At 42.4% G+C, this 27,599-nt stretch overlaps 1 protein-coding gene across 1 annotated transcript; it reads left to right on the top strand.

Moving 5' to 3' along the window:
* The first annotated feature begins 157 nt into the window (after positions 1-157).
* Positions 158-27,599, top strand: LOC142440645 (OX-2 membrane glycoprotein-like). Its single transcript, XM_075542952.1, has 4 exons — positions 158-383; positions 24,607-24,945; positions 25,666-25,965; positions 27,547-27,599. Exons 1-4 carry the CDS (start codon positions 158-160, stop codon positions 27,597-27,599), a joined length of 918 nt encoding a protein of 305 aa, XP_075399067.1.

The following is a 27,599-nucleotide window of genomic DNA, read 5'->3' as shown; positions in this document are numbered from 1 at the left end:
ATATTTCCCGAAACTCAAAATTAACACAATGGGAACCTATTGTGACACTTTTACATTTAACCTCATATGTCCATTTTTTGTCCCCTCAGCTGTGTCTGAATCAAATATTGAGTCGGATCCCAACTCTGAAGGTGTTCTCAAGGCTACCTGCTAAGCCATGGGGAAGCCTGCTCCACAAATATCCCTTTTCCCCTCACAAATCCTGATGAATCCACCTGAGGAACACCGTGCTCTGAACCCAGAAGGCACTGTGACTGTCACTAAAGTGAGCGACATCTCTTTGGAGGCTGCTGCGTCTCTAGGAGTGCACCACCTGATTGTGCACGTGGACCATCCTTTATGGACCGAAGATAAGATCGTTCCTCTGGCAGCGAAAGATGAATGTAAGTAGAAGGGATCACGTAACAGGGAACAACATGGATCTTTCTTGAAATATTTTGCCAGAAATGTTCATATATGACATGGTTTTTAAAACACTCACCAAAGGAATTCGTGCAATTGGATAAATGATCCAAATGAAGAAGACATTTCTGAAACCGGGCTTATTCCCTGGAGCATTGTTTTATTTAAATGGAAAATTCTGCTTTATTTGTTTTGAGCTATATCTACCACAACCACATCAGTGAACATAAACCTCGTTTACAACACGATGCGTCCATTACTCACTGTATAGTAGTTACCATTGACAGACGGGAGAAGTCATCTCTCAGTGTCACCCGTGCTCCTCTGAAAGGGATGTATCTTCCACTTTGAAAATAATGTCCCAAGGTGCTTGCAGATGATCCCTTTGCCTTTGTTTGTCTCGGGGTTTGCCATGCTGGGCGTGGTGTTGTATATTTGTACTAATTCAGCTTAGAGTTTCCTCAGCTGAGCTTCTTGAATCTATGCCATAATCAATGTCTTTCATCATTTTTAGATAATTTTGGGGTAATATTCTGTGCCTGCCGGATTGCCTAGCGCAGGGGTGTCAAACTGGTGGCTCACAGGATGCAGATGTAATTTTTTGTGACCCATGGTGCTCTGAAATAAAATGAAAATAGAAAAAATGTTATGAAGAAAATAGCGCTTAGGGGAGATGGAGGCAATACTGTGCACACAATTCCCTCGTTAACCCTTTAACTACAGAAGACGAGAAAAATCACAAAATCAAAGTTGCTAATTTTAATTGCGTTTGACACACCTGGTCTAGAGAAACAAAACCAGGACACCCATATTTGTATCAGAGTTTTATATACAGAAGTAATTTCATATCAAGCAGGCGTCGCAGTCTATTTCAACTGAAGTCCATGGGTTCAGTGCTAGCGGGAGCTCTCTGTAGGTAAGTGTCAGTGCAGGCTGATGATGCAGGAACGTCACAAGCTCATGGGTGCGTTATAGGGATCCGAGGTTTTTGGAAACACTCAGGGAACTGACAGCCCTCAGCCCCACATGAAGGTACTTCTGGAGGCAGGCCGAGTCCCACCAAACAGAAAGAGGACGGATCAGAGAGAGGAGTTCCCAGATTCTCCCTTATATGGAAGCCACACCCCGAAGGAGGCATCAGCTGGTTAGATTGCATCCATAGAGCCCATAGACTCTTACAGACTTTCAAGTTCTCATAAGATTTAACTGTGACCCACTCTTTAAATATTGATAGCTGGCTACCCAGCTTTAAATTGATAGCTGGCTACCCAATGTTCTGTGTTTGGGTGTGGAAATGCATGTTTGGACTGACACACTGAGTGACTCACTTGCCCAGCATTCTTGTCCTCAGAACCCTGAGATCATATGGAAACTGTGCTCTTGATGTTGGTCACTGGTTAGTAATGCTGAGCTTCATCTCCCGTCTTATTGCCATTGTGAGGTCTTTCTGCTGAAATATCAGATCACGTTCATTGCCTATTTTTTATAAAGTTGGCTTCTTGTTATTAGGAAGTTAGTGTCATTTTGATATTATATCTCAGAACAATAATTGATCATCAGAATTATTGGATTTTGTTGCATTTATGTTATGCATAAATTTTAAAACTATATCAAGGAGCATCAATAAAATAGAACCTGTATTAGGATTTAATAGTATTCTCAAAATAGCCGCTCTTATATACATTGATGGCTGTATTAGTCTGGGTTGACAAGAGAAAAAATTCAGGGACACTCATAGATATGTATAGGAAAGAGTTTTATATCGAAGAGCAATTGCATATTGAGAAAATTTCCAAGCACAGTACAGATTGGCTCAATAAGTCAGATATTAGCCCATATGTCTGATGCCAATCTATGAATTCCTCATCAGACTCATGCAACACATGCAATGATCCCAGCTGCAGGAAGATCACAGGACAGTGGGTGGAAAGTCTTATAGATCTGGTGGAAGTGGAAGTATCTCAATGTTGGCAAGGGTCTCCACATGGCTTCTCCAGCTCCAGGGCTCTAGCATAGCACCATGTATCTTGTCAGTAGGAATGTCTCACGGGCTATGAGTCTGTGTCCCACCTACAGCGAGCTATTTATCTCCTTAGTGCCTCCAAATGAGGTCACCAAGCTGTGACTTGATTGACAGGTGAAACTCCACCCCTTCATTCTTAATAGTCTCAAATTATATAACTACCATGGACCACCCTTTGTTAATTTGCTTCTTCCGCACAACTCTTTAGCCATATATAATATTCTTTTATTTTTAAAATCATTTTATTGGGGGATCATACACATCTTATCACAATCCATGCATGCATCCATTGTGTCAAGCACATGTGACCTTTTGTTGCCATCATCATTCTCAAAACATTTTCTTTCTACTTGAACCCTTGGTCTCAGCTCCTCATTTTATCCCCTCCCTCCCCTCTCACCCTCCACCACAAACCCTTAATAATTTATAGATTATTCTTTTATCATGTATTACACTGTCTGATGTCTCCCTTCATCCACTTTTCTGTCCCCCAGGGAGAGGGTTATATGTAGAACTTTGTGATCGGGTCTCCCATTCTACCTCCCCTTATCCTTACCCTCCTGGTATCACAACTCTCATTATTGTTCCTGACGGGTTTATCTGTCCTGGATTCCTTGTGTTTCCAGGTGTGGGCTGTACCAGTGTACATCTTCTGGTCTAGCTGGATTTATAAGGTAGAATTAGGGTCACGATAGTGGAAGGAGGAAACATTAAGAACTAGAGGAAAGTTGTATGCTTCAACATTGCTATACTGCACCGTGACTGGCTCATCCCCTCCCTGTGACTCTAATGTAGGGGGAAGTCCAGTTTCCTACAGATGGGCTTAGGGTCTCCACTCTGCACTCCTCTTCATTCACAATGATATGCTTTTTCATTCTTGGATGCCTGATTCCTAATCCCATTGACAACTCATGATCACACAGGTTGGTGGGTTTCTTCCTTCTGGGCTTTTCTGTTTTTCAGTTAGATGGCGACGCGTTTATCTTAAGCCTTTAAGACCCCAGAAGCTATACCTTTTGATAGCCAGACACCATCAGCTTTCTTTCCCACATTTGCTTATGCACCTGCTTTGTCTTCAACGATTGTGTCAGGAAGGTGAGCATCATGGAATGCCAATGTAATGGAACCAAGTGTTCTTGCATTGAGGGAGTACTTGAGTTGAAGCCCAATGTCCATCTGCTGCCTTAATACTAAACATATTTATATATGCACACCTATTTCCCCATCATCAGATATAAATATATTTACATATATACATACCTGTATTTAGACCTCGATAAATGCTCTTTGCCTCTTGGTTCTTTCCTCTGTTTCCTTTCACTTTCCTCTTGTCCCACTATCATGTTCAGCGTTTTTGTGGTTTTCAGTAATTCCTCTCAGTTACATTGCCCTTGATCAAGCCCTACCGGGCCTCCTACACCTTCCACGTCATCAATTTTGGATCACTTGTCTCTTTATTCCTGGGTTTGTTGACACCCACTTCCTTTCCCCCTTCTCCTCCCTCTCCCATGCCCCCCATCCATCCTGTTGCTTTCTTCTCCAGATTGTTAATCCCACCTATGTTATCTAGATAGACCTGCAGAGATAATAATATGCACACAAAAACAAGACAGAGCAAAACAAAATGACAAAAGTACACAAAACAACAACCAAACACCAACACAAAAAAATAAAAAGAGAGAGAAGACTGTAAGTAATTCAGGGTTTACTGGTTGACCTTTAGGAGTGTTTTCTGGTTGAAATTGATGATGCGCCACGTCCTGGCCCCACAATTGATTTTTTATATATCCTTGGCACTTCCTTGCTCTGCTCCCCTTGCTGTTCTGTTGGACTACCTTAGTGTTTTGCCTCGCTGTGGTGGCATCAGATCAGGCACAATTCCCACAGTGTGTCTCCAGTGACATTCCCCATAGGGCTATGGGTCAGTGAGAGATGTCCTGTCTCCTAGTGAGGCCGGCCATATGGTCTTCTCTGTGTATTGGGTGCTCTGAGCAGGGATATCATCGTTAAGGCTTGGTCAACGAGGAAGGGCTCCTCTCTCTTCTTCCCACTTCCTTTGCTCCTGAGTGCTCTGATCAGACATATCCCTCTCCCTGAGATATAGCTTCAGTACTATCCTCAGAAGTAAATTTTTCTGGGGGGAAGGGGTCTGTCCATGTAGTTGGGATTGGGGCTGGCCTACCAGACCTCTTTATTAGTTCCCTGCTTCATGCCAGTATGCTGCATTCACATCTTGGAGCACCGGGGTGAAGTCACATATAATGTTCTAATAAACAATAAAATCATACCTATACTTAACAGGATAAAACTAAAACTCAGACTATTAAATATGTGCCACCATCCTAAAAACATAACATCCTATAAGTGAACAAAACAAAAATATCCTATACTTATGTGAACAGCTATACCATAATCCTATGAATATATTCTTATGAATATACTCCCCAACCTATGAATGTTTGTGAGCCAGCCACTTCATGCCTTTATCCGCCCCATTTTTGGTATCCAATTTCCATACTGCCCACTAATACCAACCAAGTGCTCTGAGGAGACAAACATGTTTTTGACATGATGAATCTTCATTCAAGTAGGGACCTTATGAATCTGCATCCACAAGCAAAGTCAAATCAGGACAGGCCATCCATAAAGTCAGCAGCAATATGCACCAGGTCACAGGCTCAAATGTCTTCTGTTTACCTGGTCAGGTTCTGGCCAACTCAAGTAGGCTGTTTCACTTAACCTCACCAGGGTGCAGTAGTCACCTCGTCTTTAGACCATGGCCTGGTCACAAATTCTCAACAATCCTAACCCCCTTGGGTAATTCATGTTATAGGCTCAGGTTCCACACACTTCTATAAGCTTCAGAACAGCCCACCTGCTCTCATCTCCTCTAGTTCCTATAAACCAGGTCCACAGGTGTCACCGGCCAGACTCAACCCGTCTCTTTATTGCTGCATTTCTCCCACTTCCATTCAACAAGTGGATCCAGGTGGTCACCTAGCAAGCATTTCAGCCTGTTCTCAGGTTCCCTTGAAGCTTCCGTTTTAGAGAGGAGTCTTCTTCATGGTTCCACATTTTGTCAACAGTCTGCCAGGCAAGACTCTTCATCTTCAAATGTCCTGACCTGAGTACTCAAGACACTGGGTGGAGCTTAGCTCTTCAGAGCCTTCTTGGCAAGGGTGTTCTAAACCCATCTAAGATTCAAATTGTAATGGCTGAAAGCAAGGCTTACAAATTCTCTATTTTCATACTTCCCAATAATCATTTCTATCAACATTACATCAACAATAAGAAGCAGAAGAAATCAGTATAAACAAAGTAGCATCAGGTCCTAAACTCAATTCTTAAAACAATCAAGTTCAATCCTTAGCTATCTTCTCTTAATCCTTATCTGAACTATTCTATGGATAAAAAATATGGGATTAGGCCTCTGACAGCATCCAACCAGAGCCGTTTTGACCTTCTGCCAGCCATGTCCACTAAGCAGCCTAATCTCTGAGAATGTCAAGAGGTGATTTCTATCCCTGAGCTCAAAATATAAATTAACAACATTCATTTTCACCATTTCAAATTGGAATAATCAGGCTACAACCAAACAAAATAATCAGAACTTTAACTTCCCATATTCTTCTCAGAAAGCAACATGGTAAACTGAGTGGCCATACCTAACCTCTGGCTACCCAAAGAAAATCTACCATAAGGCAGAATTCATCCACTATCTATCTTTATGATTTGTTTCTCTAGTACCCCACTCCCAAACTACTATAATTTGTTAGACTGGGTTTACTAGAGAAACGAATTAAGAGGGACTGATTATATATATATATATATATATATATATATATATATATATATATATATGCAATTGTATATTGAGAAAACCTCCCAACCAAGTCAAGATCAAGTCCGTAAGTCCACATTAGCCTATATGTCTGATAGCAATCAATGAATTACTCTTCATACTCATGAAACACATGCAATAATGTTGATTGCAAGAAGATCACAGACCAGTGGCGGACATTCTTGTGGATCCAGTGGCAGTGAAAACATCTCAATGCTGGCAGGGGTCTCCACATGCCTCCTCCAGCTCCAGGGTTCTAGCTTAGCTCAATGTGTCTTGTCAGCAGGAATGTCTCACAAGTGTTCCATGTGTGTCCTGCCTTCAGTGAGCTATTTAGCTCCTTATCACCTCCAAATAAGTTCATCAAGCTGCAACATGAGTGACAGGCTAAACCCTACCCCTTCACTCTTAGTAGTCTCAAATTGACAACGGATTATGTAACTTTCACAGTGGTCAAAATTTGACTTTTTTTCCTTCTAGCAGTGAAGGCGCTCCTGTGAGTCAGAATTGAATTTGCTTCTCAGCAGTATCATTTAATCTGTGGGTATCTTTGGGTGATCTGCTGAGAATCTCTGAGCATTTTCCCATCTATGTCTATTGATTGTGCTATTTGGCAAAAAAAGTTTGTACGGTGCTTCAGTGTATTGCCTCAATGATTAATGTTGGATTTCAATTATTATTTCTACATATTTATTTTCAGAGCTTTTAGCACTCTCACATTATAGTAATTGGATAATATTTGATCAAGTTCTGTTGATTATATGATATGACGGAACATTATGTGGATATATCTTTTTCTCCATAATGGTACGATATTAATATTTTATTAAGTTTAGTTATTTTTAACACTATATAGCAGCATAGACATATATTTTTAAGTTGCCTTATAAAATGAAATGTAACAGATAATCTTTGGGCATCAATTTAAATGTCAAAATCAATGAACACTTCAAGTTGACGCTCCCATGCTGCCATCAAGTCAATTCCAACTTTCAGTTCCACTTAGAATAAGCGGAATTGCACCTTTGGATTTCAGAGATTGTAAAGTATGACAGAGGTAAGATATTTCCATTTTCATGCCAGGGATAAGCTAGTGGTTTTATACGGCTGACTTGCAATGAGTAACCCATGCCAACTGACATTCTCAGTTTAGGTAAAATTGTCAACTGTCAGTAGAGTGTGTGGATAAGATACATAGTCACCATGAGTATGTCTGTTGGTGTTTTCCAGGTATTGCTTGTCATCCTAACAATTGTAAATTTATAGACTGGGTACTGCTCTTTATTGCTGCCACTGCACTATCTACTGCTGTCTCTCTCATCATCACTGTCTAAATTCTTCAAAGGAGAAAACAAGTAAGCTGTACTACTCTCAGTCAATGACCACAAAGTCGGCTAAATCAGGTCCTTTAGTTTGTACTGGGCCCATTTACATCTTAAATGTTTTGATTAGCAGTGGGATACATGAGAAAACAAACAGCTCTATTCAAAAACTTATTGGAGAAATTACCTAATATATAATGTAACTTTACCCTTTTACACTTTTCCTAGTCTCTTTATATACATAATTTTGTACAAAACAAGGGAAATGCTCATAATAATTTCAGTCCTTATTTCTTCCACTCATCAATTGCAGATATTTAGAACTACATACCTCTACCACTCCTTAAAAAGTCTCTTTGCCCTCAGTCTGCAGCTCAGCGGATTGTATTTCTCTGGCTGCTGCCATGAAGCCATCTTCATTCAGAAATGGTCTGGGCCATTAAAGGTCATGTTGGATTGGATTGTGATAATTGTCCATGGACTTTAATCACATGCCATGGTAATACTAAGAGACATCCTAAGTGATTTCCAGGAATACAGAGATATGTTGTTGTTGTTTTTTACCTTCAGTAGCTCCTATCAGTCTGATTTCTGCTTTCCTTGCCTCTTGATTCAGAGATATATAGAAAATGAATTGAGCAGGCATCATTTCCTATTAACAGTTAATGGAATTACGGTTGTTACTCCTCTTGGGATCATTTTGTAGAAAGGAAAGGTAATCAGGCTATGGAGACTAAATTATGACATAGTGTAAGAGGGTTTTTATAACTCTTGACATTAGTTCTGCTTTAGACTGTAATTCCCCAAGTTTCTCCATACAAAACCACCAGCTGCTATTCAAGAAAAAGATGGGCTTACAACGCCCATAAAGAGTTACCTGGGTCTACAGATGGGCATTGGGTCTCCACTCCATACCCCACTCCATTCACATTGGGTATGATTTTGAGGGCACAGGGAAGAGATGAGTTAGTTGGGGTGCAGTATATCACCTATGAGACACACTACTTTCTTCTAGCTTTTTGGTGCTTGCTTTACCCCACTATCATGACCACAGTTCTACCTTAAAATTCGGATTAGACCAGAATATGCACACTGCTACAGATAAGAGCCCACAACACAGGGAATCCAGGATAGATAAACCCCTCAGAGATAACAAGGAGAGTCGAGATACCAGGAGTATTAGGGGAGGGAGTGGGGCAAAGAGGGAATCAATCACAAGGATCCACCTAGAACCCCCTCCCAGGGGGATGAAAAATGGAAAAGTGTGTGAGGGGTGATGAAAGATGATGTAAGATATGAGAAAAAAATCAATAACTTATCAAATGTTCATGAGAGAGGGCGGGGAGGGAAGGAGGGGAAAGAACTGGGGAGCTGATATCGGGGGTTCAAGTGGGAAGACAATGCTATGATATGATTGGGACATATGTGCAAATGTGAATGACACATTGGAGGAATCTAAGGATTGTGAGAAGAGATGTAAGAACCGCCTAAATAGGATTTTAAAAAATAAAATTAAAAAAATTTAAAGTTATTTTTACCAATTGTTGAAGAAAGCTGATGGTGCCCGGCTATCAAAACATATAGCATCTGGGGTTTTAAGCCCTGAAGATAAACAGGTGGCCATCTATCCCACAAACAACAAAGCCCACATGGAAGAAACACACCAGTCTACCCCGTCAGGATTGCTGAAGACAAAGCTGGTACATAAGCAGATGCGGTGAAGAAAGCTGATGATGCCTGGTAGTCAACAGGTATAGAATCTGGGGTCCTATAGGCTTGAAGATAAACAAGGGGACACTAATTGAGAAACAACAATGCCCACATGGAAGAAGCACACCAGCCTATGACATCACAAGGCATCAAAGGGATCAGGTATCAGGCATCAAAGACCAAATAATAATAATAATCATAGCATTGGGAATGAAGGGGAGTGCGGAGTGGGGACCCAGGGCCCATTTGTGAAAAATTGGACATCCCCTTGCAGAAGGGCTGCGGGGAGGAGAAGAGCCAGGCAAGGTGCAGGGTAGCAATGATAAAAGATACAATTTTCCTCTAGTTTTTGAATGCTTCCTCCACCCTAACTATCATCATCCCAATTCTATATTACAGATCCGACTGGACCGGAGGTTGTACACTGATACAGATAGGAACTGGAAACACAGGGAATCCAGGGCAGATGATCCCCTCAGGACAAGTGTTGAGAGTGGCCATAATAGGAGGTCAGAGGGAAGGTGAGGGAGAAAAGGGGAAGAGATTACAAGGGCTACGTAGAGCCTCCTCCCTGGGGGTTTGGGAAGTGGGTGAAGGGAGACGTCGGATGGTGTAAGATATGACAAAATAACACTAATTTATAAATTATCAAGGGTCCATGGGGACGGGGCAACAGGGAGGGAGGGGAAAGAAAGAAAAAAAGTAAATTTTACTCATCTACTTATGTCATACTCCTATAACACCATTAGAGGGAGGGATTGAGCTATGTAAACCATTCTTCGTTTTCCCTGGGATAACCAAGATGCAGTATCCAACAGAAGAGCAGGCACTGCCACATGAGACCATCCATGAGTACACCAAAAGGAGACCTGGTGGCACAGCGGTGAAAGAGCTCAGCTGCTAACCAGAAGGTCAGCAGTTCCAATCCACCATCAGAGGAGACAGTCTCCTCTGTCACTTCTCCTAGAGGAGCAGTCCTCTGCCCTATAAGGTCCCTGTGAAACAGAATTCACTGTTGGGTTATTTCATATGTGACTGTTAATTAATCTTCTACCTGGAATTATACATTTGGTAGCAGCAACAAAGATTTGTTCAACTATAAACTCCATTTCCTGGGTTTAAATAATATTATATAATATTCATGTTTTTGCTCACCCAATGGATCCCATTACTACAAACAACAAGTAAATGGCTGCTTCACTTTATATATTTTTCTGATCAATAAGAAAATTATGTATGTCTTCGTATCTGTTTATTCATTCTGATTTTTGTTACATGATGGTCTCATTTACACGCCCTCATGTGTTTTCCGGTATATGTTTGTATTTTGCTAAATTCCTTACAATCATTTTTTAGTATTCTATGTATTGAATTACCCTCCTTTGTGGTAGTGGTCTATTAAAGGCTTCTTCAAAGGTGGTGATGCTATTCTTGCCACGGAACATAAAATATTATCTTCAGTTTCAAAGAGGTCTGTTTTAACAGACTCTGGGGGACTCTGGGTTCCCCCTGACTCCTAAAGGGAAAATAACAAGAATAATCATGAGTACATCAGGTTCTAAACCAGGAAGGCTACGGTGGGAACTATGACACACAACCAGATTGATGACAGGGGTGTTTTGTTTGGGGGGTACATGTTGAACATAGGGTTGGCAAGTGTCTCAGGAGGGCATCTGCCCTGTTTGATACACTGGCTCTTTCACAAGAAGCTACATTTAAAAAAAGGAAAAGAAAGAAAATTAAATAAATAATAAATAAAGCCAATATTTTACAAAAGAAAAATAAAGTGCATATCAAAATATATCTCAAGGGAATATTTGATGCAAGAAGACAATGGATGAATATTTTTAAAACATTGAATTAAATAAACTTGGAAGTGCACTTTGGTTTTTATCAAATTACTGCCTCTATCTCTCTATCTACTTATCTATATCTATCAAGTGTTATCAATATAGGGGAGGTGTATCCTTGAGACACATGTGATTTGAATAACCACAGAGGGAACATATTCATGTAACCAGAACCAATATCCGGGCCAGTATTCACTTCACAACCACACTGTTGTAATGCGTAATAACTGTCCCACAATCTTACATAGCTTAGACCTTGTTTAAAATAGGCATGTCATCACACATGTCAAACGTCTTCATACGTGTCTCATTTCTTTCACTGACGAGGAGATTTGAAGCATGTCTTCATCTTATTTCATGTAGTGCAGTTCATCCAACTCTCTGCCTCTGCATAGGTCCACGTCCTGGGGAGAAGGTGCCTTTGGAGGGGATAGCGGCGGGCAGGGGGCCTAGAGGGCGATGGGGGCACATACTTTCCCTGGGTGTCGGTGGAAGTCTTGCGGGTAAGTAGGAAAGTACTGGGAGCTGAGGGGAAGGCGAGTTCACAGTTTGGGCCAGAACTTCCATTGTCACAGACTAGATCGTTTCCAGGCCACAGAAAGCAGCTGGAGGGAAATGGTGCTCAGACCTCAAGACCAAGGTCAGAGATAACACCAGTGATCACCACAGGAGCCCCAGCCCAGTATGCGTGCTTGCACGTGGCATGGACTTTTAGTGTCTCACACTCGTATCATTTATCAGTCTTACGAGATGGAATCTGCTTGACAGTAGGGTTTTTTGTTGTTGTTGGTGGTGGTGGTGGTGCTGTTTTTCCAACAGATTCGGAGTTTGGTGCTGTAATTGCTTTGTTGCCCTTTCTCTGTCTGAATCATGAGGGAAGTCTTTTACGTGGCCATGGCCACGTAGCTTCCTCAGGGAGGAAGGAGACCTAAGAGCCTGCACACAGACTTGTTCCACTGAGAGCTCAGAAACCCAGCCACTGGATGCCAATGGGATTCACATAGAACCCTCTCAGACTAACTTCCCCATGGCTTAAATGTGTGACCTGTTATTTTCCTACACTGTAGTTTCCATGTAAAATGAAGTGAGGACAACCGGTGTGGGTCTCACCTATCTAACACAGAATAAAATAAAATAAAGGTCTTAATAAGGCAAAACCATGGGTGGAGATCAAACAATCCAGAGCCTCCTTGTATTTTAGTCTCAGGAGGCCAGCCCCTAAATGGCCCCTACTCTCCACTCTTCAGTCAGGCGACACCATGCTGCGCGGCCTGGGAAAGTGAGGGTGTCATGGGTCCTTAGAGCAAAGACATCTATGCCAAATCAGATCTTAACCCACTGCCAGCCAGTGCATGTGACTCCCAGAACCGGTCTATAGGCTAGATTAACGCTGCTCCTTGGAGTTTCTGAGACTGAATGTTTGCTAAATGGGCATGCTCCATTTTCCTCTTTTGGAAAGGGGTTTGCACCATTCCACCTTCTTATTAGCTACTCCATGCTTAATCCACAGCACCAACAGGATCCCGTTGTTAGAGTCAAATAACCCAAGTTAGAAGATATTAGTAGGAAGACAGAAAGGGTTTCAGGAGGTAGATATTTTGCTGAGCTCTCTGTTATTTTTTTATAAGCACTATACATAACCTCCCTGCCACAGACAGGACCCTATTGGACAGGGCAGAGCCGCTCCTGTGATTTGCCCAGACTGGAACTCTAGATGACAGTAGACAGCTCTGTCTTTCTCCCACTGAGAGGCTAGTGTCTTCCAGCTGTTGATGTTTCGGATCACAGAAACTCGCACACACAATGCACCAGGGCTTCAAGAATCCTGGAATTTGCTAAAATAAGAATCTCTCCTCCCTCCACCCCCAGCCAGTCCTGGGGCTTTGGGGCTTGGCTCAAGGGGAGACCCTTTGGGACATGGGTGTAAGCCTTTACCCTGGCATGTCTACACAGTAGGGTATGCCAGGCCCCTCTAGGGTTTCCCTTATGGGCTCCAATAAATTTCTTTTCTTCCCTTTTGCTTAAAAAGAAAGAACAAAAGAAAAATCTAATCACTCCCACTAATGGGAACTGTAGGGAAAAAATGAGAGCAGGCAAGGGGAGGTCCTTAGAGAACTGATTGCTTAGAGATCGTATTTGAGTCTGGATATAAATAGTACACGAAGATGTGTTTTCTTTGAAAGTGGCCTTTGCTTACACCACCAAAGCAGGAGAGAGAGAAACTGCATTTCTCAGCAACAGGCTCCTCCTATTTGCAAGCCCCCCTTTGTAGTTTCCCACTGCAGTTACTGTTCTTGTTTAAAGAATTCACCGCCCAGCCCACATTTCCTCTCCCTTCTGCCCACAAGCACCTTCCCTCTGTGACCTGAAATCCCAACTGCACTATTGGTTAGCAAAGGATATGGTGGGCGGTGTTACATTTCTCAGCGGCCAGCTGGATCTTTACAGCACAGACTGAGAGCCTGGAATGAGGAGCCAAGGCTGAAGTCCCCCAGTGCAGGAGCCTCCAGATAAAGATGAAGAGGCAGGTAAGCTAATTTGGGGACTCAGGGGAGGGTTGAAAAAGGACTGCAATCTCCTGCTGTGATCCTGGAGTGGTGGGGAGAGACCTGTGAAATTCTGAGTTTGGCTGCCTATTCTTTTTTAGAGACCCATTATCTGTTCCTTTGTCTCCAAGTGGTGGCAGGATTTGTCTTCTCTCTTATGTAGTAGTTTTTTTTGCCCAAATCCAGTCATTTCAGAGTCTTTGTTCTTTGCTCCCATCTACAGATGGCCTCCCAGAATGCAGACAAATATGCTTGTTTCAGGCAGTAAAATCTTTCCTGACTCTCCTTAGACTAGAGGGGGAAAAACCGGTACACAATTAAAATACGTCTATATATGTACATTATCACAAAGCTTTCATCCTGATTTCCTTTGTTTCAATCATTTTGTTCAATCATATGAAATATTGTTGATTCCTAATCCATACGTCTTTTCTCATGGCAAGCCTTCATGGTATTCCGTGTCTTAAAATGCAGACTTTATTAGTAGCCAAGCCATTCCAAGTATGTCTTCACAGAGTTTGCCTAGATTACCATGTAAACGTGAGGCATTTTAGTAAATAGCTCAAGGGACAGAGAGATAGACAGACAAGCAAGCAAACTGGGCAGGCTTTGGGGTGGGGTGAGAGGGAGAGAGGCAGATAAAGTAAGTAAGTAGAACTGGGATGCCCTTCTCTGCATTCAGAGTTACCTTATCTGGAAATATATCAAAATAGTTAGGGTATTCACAGCAGAGCCTGAGGGAACATTTATATAGCAATGTCTGACTTCCTACAAAATGGCATATCATGCGACTGGGGTTGATATAGCAATACCTAAGATGATTCTGTTAGATCTCTCTGTGGATAGAGTTGCACCTCGGTCCTTGGCTCCTCACAGGAAAGAATTCACGCCGAAGCCTGGCTCATGATCGAAGTGAGTTTAATAAGAGTTAGAAGAAGTTCCAGGTTTTACGCCTCACCCATAGGATTCCTCCCGACCATGTAGCCTGATAGAGACTGCTCGGCGTCACGCAAAGATCTCTTTCCCTGGGACTCTCTGTTAGATCTCTCTCCCAAGTTCTCCTCCAAAAAAGACCTCTCTCCCTCTGGGCTCCTGCCTTTTCAAGGATTCCAGGGGGAGGCGTGGTGAATGACCCCAGATCGACCCCATTGGCTGAATTGCAATCTCGTGGCCCAGGGGGGCTGATCCAGGTTTAAGGCCCACCCATGCCCACCACGGGATAACCTAAGGCTCTGATCATGTGCAGTGTGCCGCCCTTTGTTCTCGTGCTTGGCTCTCTTGGGCATGCGTCAATGGACATCCCATCCCTGCCTATCTGCCTAACATTTCCCCCTTAAGAGATATTGACCCAAAACTTTGGGGTAATGGGCAAAGACATCTCTAGCTACTTCCTGCTGGCAAAGGGGGTGAAGTGGGGTTTGGGGTTCACACCCTTCCTACTCTGTTAGAAGGGGTTGTCCATTTAGAGCCAAGGATGGATAAGGTTGAGGTGGGTTTAGGAGACGGTGGTCCTGGAGCTGGCACACTTGGTTCAGAGGCCTTGGTAACCTGAGAACTGGAAAACAAACGGGAACAGCTTAAGGGAGACATGGGTAAGATTGTAAGGTGGCAGTGCCCTTGAAATTAGGTTAGTGTCACAGAGTTTGGTTATTGTAAACACAGGAATGGAGTGAAGATATTCACTGGCCTAAAGGCTGTGAGGGGTCTGAGGCAGAATCACCTGTGCAGCCCTCATTGGTCCTGGGGTGATGATGAAATATCATCCTAAGACCATCCAGTGACTCACAGGAGTATTCATCTGCTCCCACAGTTCCTATGGGGGAATCTGAGGCTCCTCCACTGTGCGGAGCAAATGGAAAGCTGTAGAGTCACCTGGATGAGTCCCGATGACTATGCAGGTGTGCAGCTTGGACAATAGGTCTCGGCTAGGAGAGGAGCTGGACATTCAGGTCTCACTAGGAAGCTATGAGAAAAAATAGAAGTTATCCCAAGGACATCTGAGAGGCTCAGTAAAATGTTAAATTACAGGTTTTCCTGACACTTTCAGGATGAAGCAGGCGCGGCGTGCCAGGGGTCCAGGAAGGAAATATGGACAGAGGTGGCCCCAATATTTAAAAAGAAGTTCACTGACCTTCCTGCCACGTCGATGCCCACCCTAGGTTCCAGACCAGTAACAGTTACCTCCTGCTGCTGGGTCAACCGGACCGGGCGCCATCAATCCCCCTCCTCCATCACCAGCCGCACGTTAGCCTGTGGGTGCCTCACCTCCAGGTTTTGGGTCTTAGGACAGATGTCAGCCCAGTGGCCAGTCTGCTTGCATTGGATGCATGGCAGTTGAGGAGGTTTTTCAGGTTAGGGCAGTTCTTAGCCCAATGACCCGGTAGTAGGCAATGTAGCACTTGGTACCTGGTTCAAAAATCTGGGTGATCTGGGAGGCATTCGATGGGAGTCTGCTATTGCATGCAGCTAATATCTTGACACGCCTAATGTCCTTTCTTTTCTCCTTCTCCTGGGCTCAAGCCTCGTCTTCCTGCTCCCTATTGTAAAAAGCTGTATTGACACAAGCCACCATCTCCTCTAGGGTAGCTTCTTCGGGATTTTGCACTAGTTTTTTGACTTTCTTGAGAATGGATCAGGAGCCTCACCTTTCTAGTTCTCAGGTCTCTTTCTTTGTGATGGTTGGACCAGGGTGCAGTTGCTTTGGCCAGTTCCCTGCTTCAGCTTGCAAGGCTCACTTCCTGCAAGATGTTCCTGAGGAGAAAGCGCATGGACATAGACTGATGCAGCCCTGGCTGCTGGTGCAGCTGTGTGGAGACCCCTGCCAGTGCTGAGATGCTTACATGATCACTGATTCAGCTTTCCTCCTGCAGTCAGCATCATAGTGTGTGTTTTGCCCAAAAGAGAAGGACTTTGTAGATTGATGTCAGATATGTGGTGATTGTTGCTCTTGTGGATTTGAGCAGCACTAGGTTGGGATATTTCCTTGATGTGCACTTACTCTTTATATAAAACCCTTTCTTGAACATATGAAATTTCATGGATTTGTTTCTCTGAAGTACCCAGACTAACGCAAGCTGTCTCCAAACATACTGGTGTTATTCCTTCCTAGACTCCTTGACATCAGCTCCCTTTTAAAGGACATTTTTATTACCTTGTTTCCTTTATATTTCTTTCCTCATGAATTCTAGGATTTTGAAAGAAATAAGAGGGCATTGTGTCGGCTAAGGGGCCCTAGAGGACTCCAGGCAGGATTGGGTTTGAGGGAACATATTTTTCCAGTGGTGTTCTAATGAGCTACTGAGAATAAAAATAGGAATTACTGGGAGCTGAGGGTAAGGAGGGTCTGGAATTTGGGTCAGAACCTCCATTGCCGCTGAGCGGGTGGTTTCCTAGCCACACAAAGTAGCTGGACGGAAGTGACGCTCTGACCTCAAGACCAAGGTGTGTTCTACCATCACTGAAGACCATGCCCGGCTCAGCCCAGTCTGTGTGCTTGGATATTGCCTGGGCTTTAACTGTTTCATAATTATATTATTTATTAGTCCTATATGTTGATATATCTTTGATGGCGTTTTTTTTTTTGTTTTTGTCAGGAGATCATGTGTTCGGTTTTATAATTGCTCTATTTGCAAACTGAGAGAACTCATATACTTGAAGAAGGTCACATTTCGTACCCAGTGGTGAGGGTTATATAAGAACCGGCCAGTGCGATCACGAGGTGCCCAAGGGACCAGGTATAAGGCATCATGCAAAAAAAAAAGATATAAGTGTGTGTATGTGTATATATGTGTATATGTATGTGTATATATGTATATATATATCATATCAAATGAAGGGGGAAGTGCAGAGTGGAGACCCAAGGCCCAAGTGTCGGCCAATGGAGATCCCCTCATAGAGGGGTTTAGGAGAGGAGATGGGTTAATTAGGGTGTGAGGTAGTATCGATGAAGAACACAGCTTTCCCCCAGATCCTGGATGCTTCCTCCCCCCAACTACCATGATCCGAATTCTACCTTGCAGGGCTGGATAGGACAGAGGCTGTACACTGGTACATATGAGGGTTGGAGGTACAGGGAATCCAGGGTGGATGATACCTTCAGGACCAAGGGTGTGAGGGACGATGCTGGGAGAGTGGAGGGTGAGTGGGTTGGAAAGGGGGAACTGATTACAAGGATCCACATGTGACCTCTTCCCTGGGAGAGGGACAGCAGAGAAGGGGGGAAGGGAGACTCCGGATAGGGCAAGATATGACAAAATAACGATGTATAAATTACCAAGGGCATATGAGGGAGGGGGGCATGGGGAGGGAGGGGGGAAAAAAGAGGACCTGATGCAAGGGGCTTAAGTGGAGAGCAAATGCCTTGGGAATGATTGGGGCAGGGAATGTATGGATGTGCTTTATACAATTGATGTATGTATATGTATGGATTGTGGTAAGAGTTGTTGGAGTCCCTAATAAAATGTAAAAGAAGAAAAGAGAAAAAAAAGAACACAGACTTGTTCCAATAATAGCTCACACATGCACCCGCTGGCTGCCTGAGGATTGACATGAGCTCTCTGAAACCTTCCCACGGCTTAAATGTGTGAATATTACCCATGACTAAAATGAAAGGAGCCAAAGAATTGTGCTGTCACTTATCAAACACAGTAACAGGTGGAAGAAGATGACCGTCTTGAGGAGATAAAATACTGGGTGGAAATAAAAATCTCCATCGTTTACTTGTATTTCCGCCTCAGCGGGCTGATCCAAAGTGTGCCCTACTTGCCCATGCTGGACAGCCCACCGTGCTGCGCTGTGCAGCCTGGAAAAGTGAGAGAGCACCATGGGTCCTCAGAGAAGAAGAGCTCCATCCACTGCCCTCAAGTGCATGGTGACTCCTAGCAACTCCCTAGGAGAGAGCAATAGCCAGCAGCCTCCATTTCTCTCTTTTGGAAAGTCTGGTGGGTTTGCACCACTCCACCCTGCTGTGAGCTGCCCATTGCTTAGGCCACAGCACCCCAAGAGCCCCCTAGTTAAGGGTCCAAACCCAAACGGAAAAGATTGTTCTAAGAAAACAGAAAAGACTTCAGGAGGTAGATATTTTACTGATGGCTTTCTTCTTGTTTTTCCAAGAACTATACAAAGCCTCACTCCCACGTACATACCCTATTGGACAGGGTAGAGCGGTGGTTTTCCCAGACCCTAACTCTCCATGGCAGTAGCAAGCTCTGTCTTTCTCCCACCGAGAGGCTGGTGGCTTTCAACTCTCGACCTTAGGGATCACAGCTGAACTCCTAACCAGTATGCAGCCAGAGCAACAAGAAGTCTGGAATGTGCGGAAATAGAGTCAGTCCCAGTAGTACAAGTTGAAGGGAAAGTTCAGAGCAGGAAAGGACAGGTCTTTGCAGAGCTCATTGCTCAAAAATCTCATTTGATTGGATACAAATAATAAGTGAAGATTTGTTTTCTTTTAAGTGACTGGTATTTAAATTATATAAATGGGAGAAAGTAATGGAAACACTGCTTTGGCCAGAAACGTGAATGCTATTTGCGGTCTCCCTTTGTAGTTCTCCACTGCTCTGAGGATCAGCCCCTCCTTTAAAGAATTCACCCTCCCAGCCCCCATTTCTTTCCTCTTCTGACCACAAGCAAAGATCCGTTATAAATGTTGCTCTAAACACATGGGGAACTCCACACCTGGCATCCGCTCCAGGGGCTGCAAGCCGCACAGGCTCCTGACTGAGCGGGGTCATATTGCGCTGCTGTCTCCTGGGCAGTCAACACAGGGCCACTGCCAAGACTCTGAGATTGCGCACTCTCAGCCCCTTAAATAGCCAAGGTTCAAGTCTCTCAGTACCTGATCCTAGGCATGGAGCTGAAGATGCGGTGAGCAAATTTGAGGAGTGGGTGGTGTGGAGGGGCCACAATCTCCTGCTGTATCCTGGAGTGATGGAAGAGACCTGCTAAGTTCCCTTTCTGTGGCTGTCAATTTTTATTTAGTGCTTAGTCATGTAAGGACTTAAACTTTTAATAAAGAGAGACTAGTACATTTATCTGTCTGTATGTCTCAGAGTGGTAAAATGATTTGTCCTCTGTCACAAACCTAGTATATCTCTATCTCTCTCTATATGCAGATAGAGATATATGCATACATATGCCCAAACTCCAGCCATTCTGAGTCTTTGACCTTAGCTACCATCAACAGGCAGCCTCTTTGTATACAGACCAATGTGCTTGTTTTCAGGCAGCAAAATCTTTAATTCATCTCCTCAGACTAGAGGGGAAACCTGTACAAAATAAAAATACTCCTATTTGCATACATCATCGCAAGGCTTTCCCCCTCATTTCCTTTGCTTCAGTCAGTGTGCTCTTCCTCATGAGATGTTGCTTCCTAACAAGTCACACAAAGAGATCAAGCCTTAACTCCTGGCATGCCTTTACATCCTCACTTTTCTTAACATCCAGATTTTATTACAAGAGTAAGATCCAACGCATTCTTGTTTTTGCTTTACAGGTTTTCCTAGAGCCTAGATTTCCATGTGAAATAGAGGCAACATGGTAAAGAGATGACGGATGGATGGATAGATGGATGGATGGATGGATGGATGGATGGATGGATGGATGGATGGATGGATGGATGAAGTATTTAAGTAGACCTCGGATGCTATTATCTCCCTCATGATTTGCCTTATCTGAAAGAGTGTGGGTATTCACAGCAGAGTCTGAGGGGATATTTAGATCACATTTTGTGACTTTTCAAAAAATGTACCTTCACCCAGCAGGGGCCTTTGCTATGTTCCCAGTCACTCTTGAAAGCTCTAACACATGGTCAGGACTTCCAGGCAAACAAGGAGTTAGTGGCTAGGTTTTTCCTGCAGTAAAATATCCTGTCCTTCAAAAGCACAGCAATGATATTAAATGGCTCAGAGGAGAGAGACTGCTAGGAATCTTTTCCTAGAATTGCTTTATTTGAAACAAATCCTCCCTCTGAGGTGATAAAAGGATCAGGTCCTTTTCCTTTTGGGAACTGATTTTACTCTCTGTCTCTCATTATCAAACATAAGAGCTCTCAAGCAGTTCTTCCGGTCTTGAGGCATGAGGTGAAAGGTGATTGGTCCTTGAGGGGAAAGCAGAAGAAGTCTTCCAGCAGCTAGAGCAGCATGGAGATGACTGTGTGGTAGATAGACAGACATCCACGGCGACAGAGGCTTTCCTTCCTCTGGGACAGGTGCTTAGGGTGAAATTTGAGATGGAAATATGTATTACAGGAATTTATGAATGACAAGGTCGGAAGAGTCAACTACCCAGAACAATAAGTAGGTGTGTTCTGTGAGCATATGTATCTTTATATACATTTAAGTGGGCTTCAAATTTATGGGAAACGACCCTTATATTTAATTTTGTTTGTGCATGAGTTGTTTGAAGCCCTTCAAATATGTGGGGGCATAGCTATGGGTATGTCGGTGTGAGATTGAAGCCAGATTTTGCTGGCTCCCCTGAGATCGAGCACACTTTATGAAGATGGATTTGTCCTGAGGCTTTCCTTGGCTTCAATAGCTTATTTTTAATCCCTTTCTTATTAAATGTAGTTTTGAAAGACTCTGTATGATGATCACTTCTAACCTGTAATGCAGAACACACAGTACTCATATCAATTGGAATAATGGAAGTATGGTAACAAAGTTTTTGATCACACAATTGTATGAACGTATGCTTTGAACTGACGAAGAATGAGCACAGATCTTTTGGAAATCATCAGTAAGAAGACGTTGTAGAGAAGATGACATTACTCATTATTTATGAACTGCTACATACTAGTAGCCAGATTAGGAGAGAAAGGAGGGGAAAGTACGTCAATTATACTGGGCCATTGATTCCTTCCCTGTATTTAAAATACATTGAGCATACATCTTTTCAGTTCACCTTAGTAAATATGCATAACTTAATATATATGCATAACCTTAGTAAGTATGCAATTCTCTACAACGGTATGCATAGACCCAAAGGATTGGGATGGAGGTAGTAAGATTCCAAAGATGAACTAATTCAATGAACCTTTTTTTTTACAAGCTGGCAGGTAAATTTTCAGAGCATCTGTATCAGTGTGTGAGAGCTAAGAGCAAGATAGAGGCAAAAGAATCCAAACAGACTTAGAAGTTGAGCACAGAAGAGAGCAAATATTGAAGTATTATTTACCCACCTCAAGACTGTTAGTGAATGATTCAATGTGAGAACTGAACTTCGTCATCGGGAAAGAAAGGTTCCAGGTGACGGTCACCATGCTCTCATCCAATTTCCTTGAATTTTCGCTCCACTTGATTCTTCAGCCCTTCATGCTCTCCAGCTGGATACACGGATCTGGTGAGTTCATTTATTGATTTTCCTCTCAGGTGCATTCAGCAAGATTTGGGAACATGGGGCAAATAGATATCTGGCTATTATGTGCATTTTCTTCAGACTTTGATATAGAGATTGTCACAAGGGTGTGACTCAAAGGAATGACTGTGAGGGGCGTTCAGGGACCAGTAGGGCTGCATTCTGTTGGGCAGAACATCCTTGTGAGTAGAAATTGACTGTGCACCTAACAGCTACAAGTTTTCAATTGCCTCTATGTTTCTTCAGAAATTAAAGACGAGAGTTCTGTCTAAGATTTAAAAGAGGTTATTTTGCTCTTTGATCTCTTACTTTGGATATAGTTTAAATTTCTCAAGCTCACAAAATACTTAAAAACCAGATCAGACAGAGAAGGATCCTTTGGATCAGAAGGATCATCACGCTGCTCACTGACCTGCTCACAGCCTGCTGTTACTTACAGAAATCATGAGAGTGATAAATGGAATAGGATTTATCAAGAACCAAGTGCACACAAAGTCTCCGTATGAGGGAACAATGTTCCAGTCGCCTGAAAAAATTGAGTGCATGATGAAGGAGGGGACTCAGTGCTGAAGTTTGGGTATCATAAACCGAGGGGGTGGACTTGCGGGATTCCAAGGGAAAAGCAGAGTACCCCTTGTCTGACGACCCTGTAAGGAGTGGGCATCATTTGTTCAGCCACACTTTGCAAATTCAGAAAAAGCATTTCTTCTGCTCCAGCCACGAGATTCATTTTAAAGGCGTACACTTTCTGATTAATAAAAAAATACCAAGAGATCAATTCCCAAAGGGCACAGTAATTGATATTATAACACTAATCATGACCTAGTGGGGTTGACCTTGTGCATGGAGTGCATTAGCCAGAGATATAGAAAGTTGCTGTGTCCTAAGAAGGGTAGGGTGACTTTTGGGATGAGAAATGACTATGAGAGACAGAGACACAATTGCCAACCTCCTTATGAAAAAAAATTCTGATCTCAATGAAAGAAATCTAATCAATGACTTACATCATAATTTTAGAGACAGACTATTCTCCCAACACACTGAATTGACAAATAATCCTAGATATGGCTGCAGACCCTCTGAAAACTCCCTTATCACTCAAATTTAATTCTCTCTCGTCCTCAGTTTTTAATTTTATTACGTCTTTAAAATATGATTATGTAATCATGCCACCTTTTTTGCTCAATCAGTGAAACTATTGTTCTCCTGAAAACTATTCCATCTAAATATAACATTTTAAAAGGTTTTAATATTTTTAAATTGTGTTTTTTAAAAAGAAATTGTTATTGCGATTTAGGTGAGGATTTGCCGTAAATGTCCACTTATGATTTGTATATTGCAACAATTTGAATGTGCATGTAAAATACTTATCTATTCCTGCACCCCCACACAAACATGCATTGATATAGTGGACTTATTATAGTTCATGTTGAATTCTTATTAGGGGATAACCTAGTTAGATGCCATTCTTCGCTGCATATAGTTTCACCCAAGTATGAAAATGAAGTCTTCTGAAATATGTAAGTCACTCGGTCTCCATTGAAACAATGGCCAGTCTTAATGCACTCTCATAGATCATATGATGGCATCTATGATGTTGAAGAAGAAACTTAGATAATTTTTGGCTACTGTGCTAGTTACTTAATCTGATGTCAATTTGAGGCTTGAGAGTGAAAGGCTGGAGTTTAGCCTGTCAATCAGGTCACAGCTTGATGAACTCATTTGGAGACACAAAAGAGACAAATACTTCATTGCAGTTGGGACACGCGCTCACTCCCTGGGAGACTTTGCAACTGACAAGACACATGGAGCTACCCTAGAGCCCTGAGTAGAAGGAGCCATGTGGAGAACCCTGCCCTCACTAAGATTCTTACACTGCCACTGGATCTACAAGACTTTTCACACACTGGCCTGTAATCTTCCTGCATTTGGCTTTATTGCATGTGTTGAGTGAGTCTGAAGAGGAATTTATAGATTGGTATCAGACATATGGGCTAATCGAGGACTGGTGGACTTATGATCTGGACTGGGCTGGAATGTTTTCTCATTATTCAATTGCTCTTGTGTATATCTATCTATCTATATATATACATATATATATATATATATATATTTCTTATACACATATGAGTTTCTGTGAAGTTGTTTTTCTTGTCTACCCAGGTGGACATAGCTACTTTGGGTAAATTGTGTCTTATATTTATCATTTTATCATGTCTACAATTAGCAACTTCTTCATTTGATTTATTTAATCTTATTATAAATTATTATCTACTAAAATAACATTTTATGAACAATAATTTTCCTAGGCTGGTTGATTTGTATTCCAATTAACTCATTCAATAAATATTTCTTGATTAACTTGTATGCTAGAATTAGTTTTAGAGCCAAAGTATTCAGTGGCAGTAAATATTATGGAGTTCATTTTATACGGGAGAATAAAAGAAACAAATGATACTTAGTACACACCCAGAGAGAGAAGTGGTATGTTATAGGTAAGTGCAGGTTAGTATAATAATTCATTTCTCTTTGTCAATATGAGCTTTTCCTTTTCCAGATTCATTTCATAAGATAAAGCACTATGATCATGAAATTGCTAAACTGGGGGAAAATGTGACCCTATTCTGCAATCTGACAACTCCTGAAGATGTTCTGCAAATTACTTGGCAGAAGATCCAAGATTCTTTGCCACAAAACATTGGCACTTACAGCAGGAAACACGGGGCAAAGATCCTTCCACCATACCTGGATCGACTGCACTGTGATGTCATCGAGCCCAAGGCCTCCTTCCTCACTATCCGTGAAGTCACATTTGGTGATGAAGCCTGCTACAAATGTCTATTTAATATCTTTCCACATGGCAGCCATGGGGTACACAGTTGCCTTCACATCATAAGTATGTGCATTTTCTAGAGGGGAAAATGGCCAGGAGGAATATGGTGCAGATGTGGTCTTTTAATGATGAGGTCCAGAGAGAGAATATTAGAGGGAAAAGTACTCATAGAATTCAGATAGGACAATTCCTTCATCGTACAGAAGAGAAACACTTTATGATGTGCCTTGTGTGACACAGCATGGACCTGGGCAAAGGACTGAGCTAGGTCAGTTGTCCTCTTTTCTAACTTCTTTACACTGTACAGCGTACACTTAAATCCCATGGGTAAAAGTCTTAGAGATTCAAGGATTTTTTACTACAGATATGGAAAAAGAGGGCAAAAGCTATATATCTATATTAAGTGAGAATGCAGCTAGGTGAAGACTAAGAGGTGGATCTCAGAGTATTTAAAATGACAAATGGTAATACAGGTATTGATGATGCAATCTTTTCCTTCCTCTCATGTAGCTGTAAATTTAGAGTAGTCAGAGTTCACATGACATAACTTTAGGACTGAATAAACGTTGAGATACCAATTGCTCCTGTCAAATGGAAGGTTCTATTGATTGGAGAGGAATTGTGAAATTAGAGAAAACATGAGAAGAGATATTTGAGAGGGATGTATGTCAGCACTGAGGTTTCATATAGAAATTTCCAGAAGCCCATCCTCAACAAAATGAGAATTTATCGTGACGTTTTTACATTTCCTTCATATATCTTTTTTTTTTTTTGGCCCCTCAGCTCTGTCTGAATTACAAATTGATCTCCAGTCTGATCCCAACTCTGAAGGTGTTCTCAGTGCTACCTGCTCAGCTATGGGCAAGCCTGCTCCACAGATATCTCTTTTCCCCTCACAAATCCTGGTGAATCCACCTGAGGAACACCGTGCTCTGAACCCAGAAGGCACTGTGACTGTCACTAAAGTGAGCAACATCTCTTTGGAGGCTGCTGTGTCTCTAGGAGTGCACCACCTGATTGTTCACGTGGACCATCCTTTATGGACCGAAGATAAGTTCTTTCCTCTTTTTGAAAAAAGTGAATGTAAGTAGAAGTGATTGATTGACATGGGACAATATTGATCTTTCTTGAAATATTTTGCCTGAAATGTTCATATATGATATGGTTTTTAAAACACTAACCAAAGGAATTCATACACTTGGGTAAATGATTCAAATGAGGAAGAAGTTTCCAAACCCGGCTTATTCCCTGGAGCATTGTTTTATTTAAATGGAAAATTCTGATTTATATGCTTTGTGATATAGTCTAGCCCAACCACATCAGTGAACATGAAGCCTGTTTACAGCACGACCCCCCACCCCGTCTCCATTGCTCACTGTATAGTAGTTACCAGGGACAGACGGGAGAAGTCATCTCTCAGTGTCACCCGTGCTCCTCTGAAAGGGATGTATCTTCCACTTTGAAAGTAATGTCCCAAGGTGCTTGCAGATGATCCCTTTGCCTTTGTTTGTCTCAGGTTGTATTATGCTGGGCCTAGGTGTTGTATATTTGTACTAATTTTGCTTAGAGGTTCCTCAGCTGAGCTTCTTCAAGCTATGCCTAATCAATGTCTTTCATTATTTTAGAGACTTTGGGGGTAATATCCTGTGTCCGCCTGGATTGTCTGGAGATACAAAACCAGGACACTCATATATGTATCAGAAAGAGCTTTATCTAAAGAAGTAATGTCATATCAACAAGACATCGCAGTCTAGTTTAACTGAAGTCCGTGGGTTCAGTGCTAGCTGGAGCCCTCTGTAGATGAGTGTCAGTGCAGGCTGATGATGCAGAAAGGGGAAGAGGGACACAGGAACGTCACATGCCCGTGGTGCAAAGTTATATTGATCCAAGGTCTGTGGAAACAGGCAGGATGCTGACAGCTCTCAGCCCCGCATGGGGATCCTCCTGGAGGCAGGATCAAAGAGGACAGGGCAGAGAGAGAAGGAAGTTCTCTGTTTCTCCCTTATAAAGAAGCCACACCCCGAAGGAGGCCTCAGCAGGTTGGATTGCACCCATGGACTTCATAGATGCTCAAGTTCTCATACAATTTAACTGTCACCCACTCTTTACATATTGATAGCTGGGTCACCATCTGCTGTCCAAAAGTCTGTTTTGGGGTGTGGAAATTCATGCTTGGACTGACACGCGGTGACTAACTTCTGCAGAGTTCTTGTCCTCAGAACCCTGTGGCTCTGCAGCCTCTGCACTGGCCTCTCTGCAGGTGCATTAGGTGAGACACAGCTTCTTCCAACTCTTATCCCACTTGAGACTCTCGATCTAATTTTCAATTTCACATTTGTTTAGAAACCTCTTGCCCCCCATTCCGGCAAAAGTTATTCTTCTTGGGTTCATTGCTATGCATTTATCCTTGTATTTGTTTAGTATCATTTTAATGAAGTATAATTTAATATTTAGTATACTTTTAATTAAGTCTCTAGTATAATTTTAATGAATAGAAATAAATATGTTTACTCTCCCTCTCTCTTAAACCTGAAGTCCCTGAAAATGGAAGTCATTCAGTGTTTTTTCCCTGATAAATTCCACTGAATCATGAAATTGAACTATGCAAGAGATATGCTGAATCCCTGCGCCTTGTGTCTGTACCTGAACCCTGTTTGCAAATAGGGTTTTTCTTGGATGACATCAATGAGCCTACAAAGGAGCAGAGTGGATCATAG

The sequence above is a fragment of the Tenrec ecaudatus genome, chromosome 2 (assembly GCF_050624435.1).
Source record: "Tenrec ecaudatus isolate mTenEca1 chromosome 2, mTenEca1.hap1, whole genome shotgun sequence".
Lineage (NCBI taxonomy): Eukaryota > Metazoa > Chordata > Mammalia > Afrosoricida > Tenrecidae > Tenrec > Tenrec ecaudatus.
This window is presented reverse-complemented; position numbering and strand designations above follow the sequence as displayed.

What these genes read in the sequence shown, in the direction of transcription:
- LOC142440645 (XM_075542952.1), top strand. Translation starts at nt 158, where the DNA reads ATGGGGAAGCCTGCTCCACAAATATCCCTTTTCCCCTCACAAATCCTG. An exon ending in TCTGGCAGCGAAAGATGAAT is followed by an intron (nt 384 to 24,606) that starts GTAAGTAGAAGG and finishes TTCCTTTTCCAG; the next exon opens with ATTCATTTCATAAGATAAAG. An exon ending in TCTTTTTGAAAAAAGTGAAT is followed by an intron (nt 25,966 to 27,546) that starts GTAAGTAGAAGT and finishes GTTTGCAAATAG; the next exon opens with GGTTTTTCTTGGATGACATC.